This window comes from Xenopus laevis, chromosome 1S, assembly GCF_017654675.1.
Source record: "Xenopus laevis strain J_2021 chromosome 1S, Xenopus_laevis_v10.1, whole genome shotgun sequence".
NCBI lineage: Eukaryota > Metazoa > Chordata > Amphibia > Anura > Pipidae > Xenopus > Xenopus laevis.
In genome coordinates, this window is record NC_054372.1 from 13,963,538 (window position 1) to 13,974,889 (window position 11,352).

General features: G+C 40.1%; 1 protein-coding gene across 4 annotated transcripts in view; it reads left to right on the plus strand.

Moving 5' to 3' along the window:
* The window catches only part of rgs12.S (regulator of G-protein signaling 12 S homeolog), a 100,670-nt gene extending 89,577 nt beyond the window's left edge, over positions 1-11,093 (plus strand). The window contains exons 9-17 of one of the 4 annotated variants that reach the window (XM_018239492.2): positions 59-221; positions 1,920-2,032; positions 3,898-4,095; positions 5,869-5,942; positions 6,099-6,225; positions 6,891-6,987; positions 8,062-8,132; positions 8,694-8,850; positions 10,351-11,069. In XM_018239492.2, coding sequence (XP_018094981.1) covers positions 59-221; positions 1,920-2,032; positions 3,898-4,095; positions 5,869-5,942; positions 6,099-6,225; positions 6,891-6,987; positions 8,062-8,132; positions 8,694-8,850; positions 10,351-10,979 — 1,629 coding nt within the window. In that variant the 3' untranslated portion in view covers positions 10,980-11,069. 4 annotated transcript variants of the gene reach the window in all.
* Positions 11,094-11,352: the final 259 nt, after the last annotated feature.

Here is an 11,352-nt window from a genome sequence, read left to right on the forward strand (position 1 = left end):
ACGGCTGGAAGATTATGCATTGTTATAAATGTGCTTTGTTCAATTCCTTGTGTGAAAGCAGCAGCTGAGTAGGAAAACCAGATCGGGAAGGTCCCTCAATGAAGAGTCTGGAGGTGAAGACGATAACGAAAGGAAGAAGAAAGGGGCGTTTTTCTCTTGGTCGAGAAGTAAAAGTATTGGGAAGTCCCAGAGGAAAAGAGAGAATGGGGACATTTCCAATGGTAAAGATCTTGGTGATAGTCTTACAGGGGGTTGGGTGATACATTAACATTTGTGATTCGACAATGCGAGTTAAAAGAGAGTTCTTAGGAGGCAAAAAACAGCTGCAGTGTTTGTGATTAGTGTAATCGGTTTGTGATATATGAGCCTTTAGGGCAGTGATCTCCAACTAGTGGCTCGTGAGTAACATGTTGCTCTCCGACCCATTGGATGTTGCTCCCAGTGGCCTCAATGAAGTTGCTTATTCCTGAATCCCTGACTTGAAGGCAAGTTTTAGTTGCTTAAAAAAACAGGTGTACTGCCAAACAGAGCCTTCTGTAGGCTTCCAGTCCACACCGAGGCTGCCAAATAACCAATCACAGCCCATATTTTGCACCCGGAATATTCATATGCTTGTGTTGCTCCCCAGCTTTTTTTTTTTACATTTGAATGTGGCTCAAGGGTAAAAAAGGTTGGGGACCCCTGCTCTAGGGTAATGGAACACTGGTCTGCTTTAGGATTTTTACGCTCCATGTTGATTAATATCCTGAAAATGCAATACCAATATGCAATACCAATGCCAAAGAAGCCTGCTGTCGACTTTAGTGTCATTTGGTTGCCAAGCACTTGTCAAGTGATCGTAGTTTGGGAAATCCATAATGCATGAACGCTGGGAGGGCTGCTTCGGGCTACTAAAAATCTAGTGCTTAAAGCCCCCAAAGTAGCCATTGTGCGATTACCCTTGGGCAGTGACGGACTGGAACACCAGGGGCCCACCAAAAAATCTTAGACCAGGGGCCCACTCTCAGTACTATTATTATTCTTCCTCTCCTCACTCAACCTCTATTCTCCTAGTCTCTTTTCTTTACACACTATAATCCATTATTACATCTATTTCACCTCTTTTTCTCATAGAAATAGGGAATGGCCATGAAATAGGCCAAATGTTTAGCAGCATGAGGGTCCCTTGACACCTGGGCCCACAGGGACTTTTCCTGGTATCCCTGTGGGTCAGTCCGACACTGCCCTTGGGTAAGGTGAGGGATGCACCAAATCCAGGATTCAGCCTTTTGCAGCAGGATTCGGCCGAATCCTTGTGCCTGGCCGAGCCGAATCCGAATCTTAATTTGCAGATGTAAATTAGTGCGGGGAGGGAAATCACATGACTTTTTATCACAAAAATAGAAAGAAAAAAAAATGTTTTACACTTTTTTCTTTCTTGGCCCTAATTTGCATATGCAAATTTGGATTCCGTTCGGTATTCGGCAGAATCTTTCACAAAGGATTCGGCAGAATCCTAAATAGTGGATTCGGTGCATCCCTAGTAAGGGCACACGCTAAAATTCGGGGAGATTTAGTCGCCCGCCAACGTATCACCTCTTCTTCAGGAGACTAAAAGGAAGCGCTCCAAGTGCCATCCTGCCTACGATTTAGATTCCAGCCGGCGGGAAGGCTTTTCGGGGAGATTAGTTGCCTGAAGAAGAGGTGATTAGTTGCCCTGAATCTTCCCGTGTGTCTCTGCCCTTGGGCTAAAGAAGAGAAATACCCAATAGCCCTGTGCCTCCTGTCATTAACATGAACAAAAAATGATTGTTGACAGGCGGTAGCTTCTGCTTTTGCCATTGGGTTTCCCTCAACAGTGGAGTTTTAGGCCAAAATATTCTTTTCCTTTTCCTTGATTGTTCTCCCAGCTCACAATTGTCTTTCAACCTCCATCCCAGATTGCTCCCATATCAACGGAGGGAACATCAGGAGACGGGGATCGCAGGGCTCTGTGTCTTCCTCAGCAAGTCTTGAGCTGATTAACTGCGGCTCTAATGGAAATGCACTCGAGGTACGGCCAGAATTGAACTTCCATCATTTTCTTATACAGAAGCCAATGTATAGAAGAGCTCTAAATTCAATTGTTATAATTCAGAGAGCAGATGCTTGTTAGTGCCGTCTATTTAACCTGTGTGTACACTAAAAATCATTTGCTTGTAATTGCTCTACCAGCTGTCTGAATGTGGGGAAACTCTGTTCACAGCAAAGAGCTTAAAGGAACAGTAACACCAAAAAAATGAAAGTCTTTTAAAGTAAAGAAAATAGAATGCACTGTTGCCCTGCACTATTAAAACTGGTGTATTTGCTTCAGAAACTCTACTATAGTTTATATAAACAAGCTGCTGTGTAGTCATGGGGGCAGCCATTCAAGTACAGGATACACCATAGATATCCTGTGCTTGAATGGCTACCCCCATGGCTACACAGCAGCTTGTTTATATAAACTATAGTAGTACTTATCTGTTATCTACTGTGTATCCTGTGCTTGAATGGCTGCCCCCATGGCTATACAGCAGCTTGTTTATATAAACTATAGTAGTACTTATCTGTTATCTACTGTGTATCCTGTGCTTGAATGGCTGCCCCCATGGCTACACAGCAGCTTGTTTATATAAACTATAGTAGTACTTATCTGTTATCTACTGTGTATCCTGTACTTGAATGGCTGCCCCCATGGCTACACAGCAGCTTGTTTATATAAACTATAGTAGTACTTATCTGTTATCTACTGTGTATCCTGTACTTGAATGGCTGCCCCCATGGCTACACAGCAGCTTGTTTATATAAACTATAGTAGTACTTATCTATTATCTACTGTGTATCCTGTGCTTGAATGGCTGCCCCCATGGCTATACAGCAGCTTGTTTATATAAACTATAGTAGTACTTATCTGTTATCTACTGTGTATCCTGTGCTTGAATGGCTGCCCCCATGGCTACACAGCAGCTTGTTTATATAAACTATAGTAGTACTTATCTGTTATCTACTGTGTATCCTGTACTTGAATGGCTGCCCCCATGGCTACACAGCAGCTTGTTTATATAAACTATAGTAGTACTTATCTGTTATCTACTGTGTATCCTGTACTTGAATGGCTGCCCCCATGGCTACACAGCAGCTTGTTTATATAAACTATAGTAGTACTTATCTGTTATCTACTGTGTATCCTGTACTTGAATGGCTGCCCCCATGGCTACACAGCAGCTTGTTTATATAAACTATAGTAGTACTTATCTATTATCTACTGTGTATCCTGTACTTGAATGGCTGCCCCCATGGCTACACAGCAGCTTGTTTATATAAACTATAGTAGAGTTTCTGAGGCAAACACACCAGTTTTAACAGTGCAGGGCAACAGTACATTGTATTTTCTTTGCTTTAAAAAAGACTTTCATTTTTTTGGTGTTACTGTTTGGCCAGATATCTTCACTGTAGCCCAAATACAAAAGTTGTATCTGCTCCCTTTGACCAGGTGATGTTTTACAAATATGGGATTCGTTATCCGGAAACCCGTTATCCAGAAAGATCCAAATTATGGAAAGGCAGTCGCTCATAGACTCTATTTTATCCAATAATCCAAATTTTAAAAGATTATTTCCTATTTCTCTGTAATGATAAAACAGTAGCTTGTACTTGATCCCAACTAAGATATAATTAATCCTTATTGGAAGCAAAACCAGCCTATTGGGTTTATTTAATGTTTAATTGATTTCCTAGTAGATTTAGGTTATGAAGATCCAGGACGAAAAATGTCGGGACTCTCCACACATGTTCCGAAAATCGTACGAATCCTCGATTTGTACGATCAGATCTTTGCGTCTATGGCCAGCTTTTGGCTGATGGTTTCTGATACTATGCTCCATCTATTCTTTCCAGTTGGAATCTTCGAGAGTGTCCTCCGTACAAGAGAGAGAGAAGTCCTCCAAGCAGTGTTACATTAGTCTCCCAGACGGTTCCTCCAGTGCGATGCTGGTTAAACCTGGGCTCTCCATTAAGGACATGCTGAGTGGTCTGTGCGAGAAACATGGATTCAACATTGCCGCTGTTGATCTTTTCTTAATCGGCGGCAATAAGGTACTTAATGTGCCTAGAACTATAAGTAAAGTAGTCAAGTCCCCGACTGATTGTATATTGCACTTTCTGTATTACGTTCAAAGGCCTTGTGTCATTTATCGGGATGCACTGAATCCACTTTTTTGGATTCGGCCGAACCTCCGAATCTTTTGCGAAAGATTCACCCGAATCCTGAATCCTGATTTGCATATGCAAATTAGGGGTGGGAACAGGAAAACTGTTTTTACTTCCTTGTTTTGTGACAAAAGTCACGTGATTTCCTTCCCCACCCCTAATTTGCTCATGCAAATTATGATTTGGTTCGGCCCGGCAAAGGGATTCGGCCGAATCCCGAACTGAATCCTGGATTCGGTGCATCTCTAGTCATTTACTTCGCAAGTGTCCCCATGGTTCTAAAATAAAATCACAAAGTGCTGATATTGAGACAAAATAAAAGTAGAGATAAAAAGGTCTGATTTCCCACCAAATTCAGAAACCTCCACTCCACTTTTGTGAATTTGTCTTTTTAAACACAGACCGTTTTCAGACTTTGTCTTTTGAATGACATTTTAAAAACATTTTTTTAAATTCATCTTTAGCTCTTACTACACCTGTCAGTCAGCCATCAAACTGGAATTTTTTGGGGGAGGGGTTTTATTTTACCAAGTAAAATTATACATTATTTTTTCCGGGATAACCTGGGCTTTCTAAATCTGCAAATTCTGTAACAAGATATAATGGTCTAAATACAAGAAATACTGTTTTGCACAATATTGGGATTTGTATCAGAAATGTTTTATTATTTTAGGTTAAGTGTCTGCTGCTAAAACTAAAAAAATGGCTGGGAGGCTTTACTGTTCCTTTAGATAAAATATTCACTCAAATTGCTAATATTTCCTCATTAATTAAGCTAAAACTAGTAAAATAATGCAAGTTTGAGTTAAAAACATTTTACATATCAAATTAAGGGATACACGAATCCAGGATTCTGCCTTTTTCAGCCTTTTTGCCAGGCCAAAACGAATCCTAATTTGCATATGCAAATTAGGGGCGGGGAGGGCATGACTTTTTGTCACAAAACAAGGAAGTAAAAAATGTTTTCCCCTTCCCACCCCTAATTTGCATATGCTAATTAGAGTTAGGTTCGATATTCTGCCGAATCTTTCGCAAAGGATTCGGCCGAATCCAAAATAGTGGATTCGGTGCATCCCTCATCAAATTGTATAAAATACACTTTATTGTTTTATCAGCGTTTTGATAATGAGGCTTTTACACCTATAGAGTTAGGCAGAATCTTGTGCCCTGACTATAAAACGCTAATCCCTATAAATATTCTAATAAATACCCAATGGGGCACCTACAAGAGGTGTGAAATGAAGACTGGGTGAAGCAAAGCAGATTATATTAGAATTGATCTGACACATGGGGAAGAGTTAAACTGATCTTAACTCCATTTTTAAAATTTCGGTAGAAAATGTCTTTTAAAAAGTCGTTTTTGCACCATAATGTCATTTGAAAGACAAATTCATAAAAGTGTCTGTAAACGGTCTTTCTTTCACTAAAAAATAAAAAGTGGCGGTTGAGTTGGAATTTAGGCGGATTTCTGTTTGTGAATATGGAGAAAGTATTTTACACCAGTTTACCACCACTTTTACTCCAAAATAGGCTCTCTCCGCTTTTGTGAATTCCCCCCTATGTATGTTACAATATTTATTTTATTGTATACAAATAAATGCTCATTAAAACACGTGAAGGTGATTTTCTCATTTTTTTTGTTTGTCTCCTGCAATGAAGCCGCTTGTGTTGAGCCAGGACAGCAGCATTCTGGAATCTCGGGATCTCAGAATAGAAAAGCGAACTTTATTTCGGTAAATAAATGACAAAATATATATTCAAAATACAGTGGAAAATACGAATACATTGGCATCTTGTCCTTCATATGCCTTGGCATCAGCTACAGGCCATTTGTTTATGTGGTTTTCCTTAATGTGATAAATAACAGTGTTTTTGTTTTATTTCCCCAGGTTGGATCTTGTTCCAATTAACCGATCTGTGGGCCTCAAAGCCAAACCTACCAAGCCTGTGACGGAGGTTCTGCGGCCTGTGGTCGCTAAATACGGACTGAATCTTAGTGAACTTGTAGTAAGGCTTGTAAGTGAATACTCTGCTCTAATTTCTTGCTGTCTCTCTCTGGGAAATTATTTAAAGGAACAGTTCAGTGTAAAAACAAAAACTGGGTAAATAGATAGTGCAAAATAAATAATGTTTCTGATATAGTTAGTGAGCCAAAAATGTCATGTATAAAGGCTGGAGTGACTGGATGTGTAACATAATAGCCAGAACTTCCTGCTGTTCAGCTCTCTAACTCTGAGTTAGTCAGTGACTATAAGGGGGGCCTCATGGGACATAACTGTTCAGTGAGTTTGCAATTGATTCTCTGCATTCAGCTCAGTTTCAAAAGCAACAGTTATGACCCATGTGCCCCCCTTAAGTCACGGATTGGTTACTGCCTTGTAACCAATCAGTGGAAATCAAGAGAACTGAAAAGCAGGAAGAAGTGTTATGTTAGACATCCAGTCACTCCAGCCTTTATACATGACATTTTTGCCTAACTAACTATATTAGAAACATTTTTTATTTTGCACAGCCTATTTATTTACAGTTTTTATACTGAACAATTCCTTTAAATTCAGTATTATATAGTACTATTACGTAAAATTTAATACATCTGGGTTGCACCCAAACCCAAAATAATAGAGATCACAGCTTGCCTACTGCAGTACCATGAAACTAATTTGCATCTGTTATAACCATAGAGTGGGGAGCATGAGCCCCTTGACCTGGGTCTTCCCATCTCCAATCTGGATGGCCAGCGTGTGGTTTTAGAAGAAAAGGAGAACCTCCGAGGGAAAGGTGAGTAGCGGTGCTGGTACCTGTTTTCATCCAGTGTCAGAATCTAGGATAAAGATGTTCCACTGTTCCACTAAGGTTAAAGGGATTCTGTCATGATTTTTATGGTGTAGTTTTTATTTCTAAATGACACTGTTTACACTGCAAATAATTCACTCTACAATATAAAATTTCATTCCTGAACCAGCAAGTGTATTTTTTTAGTTGTAATATTGGTGTGTCGGTGCATCTCAGGTCATTTTGCCTGGTCATGTGATTTCAGAAAGAGCCAGCACTTTAGGATGGAACTGCTTTCTGACAGGCTGTTGTTTCTCCTACTCATGACTGGAGGCAGCTGGGAAACTGACAATATGTCTAGCCCCATGTCAGATTTCAAAATTGAATATAACAAAATCTGTTTGCACTTTTGAAAAATGGATTTCAGTGCAGAATTCTGCTGGAGCAGCACTATTAACTGATGTGTTTTGAAAAAGACATGTTTTCCCATGACAGTATCCCTTTAAAATTTGCCGAGTTGGAAACCAAAAGCAACGCCCAGTGATTCTTTGCTTCTTTTCAGTTCACAATGTCATTTTAATGAGCTTTAAAAGCCTTCATCTTTGTGGGAGTTTTTAGGCCCATAATATGCGCACACAGTTTCATTCATATAATTGCTGGAATGAATTTCTTTCTCCTGTTTTAATATTAAAACTAGTCTATAAATTTTAGGCTGTCATTTTATATGAGGGCTCTCCATCTTGTATAAAGGTGGGCTAGGTTTGCCAGATGTTCGGTTTTGTAAGGCCTTTTTAGGTCTGAACTTTCTGTTCGGTTTTTCAGCCTTATGAAACCCAAGCAATCTGGCAATACATGAAAAGCATTTAAATACCAAGATACTCACCTTTTTTATTATTACAGATACAAAAAAAAGCAAATCAATCAAAAATCAGAGTGTGTTTTTGCTAAATTAGCATTGCTGTATTTCAGAGCTTTCATGGCGTTCCCCATGTTGAAATGCATTTTTCCCTGACTGAATAAGCAGAAGTGGGACAGGGTTGTTGAAACTGCTGGAATATTTTACCTCTTCTTTATTTGCAGAGAAACAGAAGCCACCCGTGTTAAAAACGAGCCCCACGGTGATAAGTGGACCCAGAAGTCCCACATCAGCGGTCAGTCCTGTTCCTTCTTCTTTGTGGCCTTTCTAGTACAGGTATGGGACCTGTTATCCAGAATGCTCAGGACCTGGGGTTTCTGTAATTTGGATCTTCATACCTTAAGTCTACTTGAAAATCATGTAAACATTAAATAAACCCAATAGTCTGGTTTTGCTTCCAATAAGGATTAATTATATCTTAGTTGGGATCAAGTACAAGCAACTGTTTAATTATTATAGCGAAAAAGGAAATCATTTTTAAAAAATTTGGCTTATTTTATTATAATGGAGTCTATGGGAGACATCCTTTCGAAGCTTTCTGGATAATGGGTTTCCTGATAATGGATCTCATACCTGTACTAACATATCACTTACTTTTACTCTGAACAGCAGCCTAGAGCACACTGAGCATTTTTATTGTCACCAACTCACACAAGATGGACACAATACGCTGACACCTATTCAGTTATTATTATATATTATATTCAAATTCAATAGCAGGTCTATGCAGCTGCTCAGTGATATTAAAGCCCAGGCTATCTCAAGCAAACCTTTCCTCTTCTTTTCCTCGTAAAAGCAGGGAGAGGACAGGCCCCTGGTAAAGTCTGCCTCTATTAGAATGAAAAGGGAAAATGGAAAGGGTTCCAGAGATGTTCGACTACTGAATAAAGACGAGCCCGTTGTTCGGACGGGGAGAAAAAGACAGCAAAAAATCAATTTGGATGAAGCAGAAGGTAAGTGGACATAGAGCTCAACTATTGGACTTCTGGTTACAGGGGTGTAGAACCTGTGCCGGTGCCCTCAATTGCTAATTGGTCTGTTCATTCTGCCAAGCTGAATCATAGTCGGCCAATGATGTGCAAGATAATTGCTGGCAGCTGCTAGGGGATGATCTATCATTTAGAAGTTAAATGTATAGAAACACAAAGGTTAAATATACAGTATTAATAAGAGGGACTTGCTTCCTTATGTTTTCCATTTTGTCGGTAGTGAGTGCCTCAAGTTTTCCTGTGTGATGATTTGTCCCTTTACTGCTGAGTCTACAATAGTGATAATGTTTCCTAAATATCTGCATGGGAAGTACAAGCAGTAGCGTAACTAGAGGGGGGAGGGCCCTGGTGCGTGACACGCAGCTGGGCACCGCCCCCTCCATACGGCCCACATTTTCAGTGGCGCACAGGCTGCCAGGGGGTCCTGAGGGGGTGCGGCCCCTGGCCCGCTCGCACCCCCTGCTCCTCCCGGTAGTTCCGCCACTAAGTACAAGCTATTGACCTCCTATGTTTTCCAATGGGGCACATCGGCAGTTGAACACCCCATGTGCTGCAGACCTTACACAACAATTAAAGTTGCACAGAATATAAATTATTTTCTTAAAGGGGAACTATCTCGAAAATGAAAATTTAATATTCGCTTCAGCATATGGAAATAAGAAGTTTTGTAAATATAACCAATTAAATATTCTGTATTGTTTCTGAAATAATCAAGTTTATGTTCACTATCCCTCTCTCAGCATCTGTTTCTCTTCATTCTCTCTTCATGCAGCAGTTGGGTGTCAGATATTCATTGACTGTTAGATCCAATATATCTTATAGGGGGGCTCCTTTTGCCTAGAAGATGTATTAGAGCTCACTCTATTAAATCACCAGACATCATGTCTCTCTACATGCAGGATTTGTGAAAAAGGCAGTTATTTTTTTAGATTTTGTTTGTACTGGAATCAGTTATTTGAGTGATCTCTAATACATCTGCTAGGAAAGGAGCCCCCCTATAAGATATATTGGATCTAACTGTCAATGAATATCTGACACTCAACTGCTGCATGAAGACAGAATGAAGAGAAACAGATGCTGAGAGAGGAATAGTGAAGATAAACTTGATTATTTCAGAAACTATGCAGAATATTTAATTGATTGTTTTTAGAAAGTTTCTTATTTCAGTATGAGGAAGCTTATATTACATTTTCATTTTCGCGATGGTTCCCCTTTAAAATAAACACAAAGGCTTATTTGGCACCTTAACTTAGATCAGACAATGACATGGCAAGAAATGATAAGATTGGGAGAGACTGAGCCTTGGAATTTAGCTAGCCAGAGTGGTTGATCTCTAGCCAGTTAGGCTGGACCACATTGGACTGATATTTTCATGTCTCCCCTTTAAACAAATATTGCCCACTATAATATTGTGCATTTGTAGAACCAAGTAAAAATATTATCGCCTGGTATTCTCTTCCTCAGCATTCTTTGAAATGATTTCAAAAGCCCAGAGCAACAGAGCTGAAGACCAGCGTGGCCTCCTACGTAAAGAAGACTTGGTCCTCCCAGACTTTCTCCGTTTGACTCCGGGCGAATCTGCCTCCTCGAGGCCGACCGCTTCCAATTCCAATAACAAAAGGACTGGAAGGAAAGACGGGGAAGATAAGGCAGCTCCTTCTTCCCGGGCAATGAACGGCACAAGGCTAGAGACCCCACCGAAGTGCACGGATAGACCTTTGAAATCAGGTGGTTTGGACAATAGAGACAGGGCAGACTTTTCGCAAGCTGGCAGCAGGAAACCTTATCTCCCCTTTAATGCCCCTCTTTCACCAATACCCCATGTACAAGAGCGGAATAAACCCGGCAAGGAGAAGCAATCCAGAGACTTGCCCTTGGACACTATACAGACCATAGAAGATGAGAATGAAGAAGATCTCACACTAGTAGCTGAAGGGGACATTAGCAGCCCCAACAGCACCCTACTACCACCTCCACCGAGTCCTCCTTGCGATCTGAGTAAGTTATCCGAGGCCAACTATTCACCCCCACCTTCATTTATGGGTAGCCAAGATAACTCTGGATATCAGAGATCAGGTATTTCTAGATTTTAATCTCTCCTTCTCTTTAGATCTCCCTCTCGTGTGTTTCATGATTTTTATTTTTTTATTTTTTTGCTTCAAAATTTTTTAAATCGGATGGTTGCACTTTAAAAAAAAAAAAAAAAAAAAAGAAAATGCAGAATTGCACATTTTTTTTAAAAAAAATAATTCTCGGGTTATTTTATTTTTCTAAACATTAAATGTATATTGGATGAATTCCATAACACTACTGCAGAAGAGTAGGACACGCCGACTACACATGTGCCAAATCTGCCCGCATAATATTTATTTGTGCATGGCAATCGGATACTTTCACGTGAAGCTTTTTTTGGACAGATGAAAAACTTTTCTGACCAAGGTCACAGGGAATAAGATTCCATAGTAG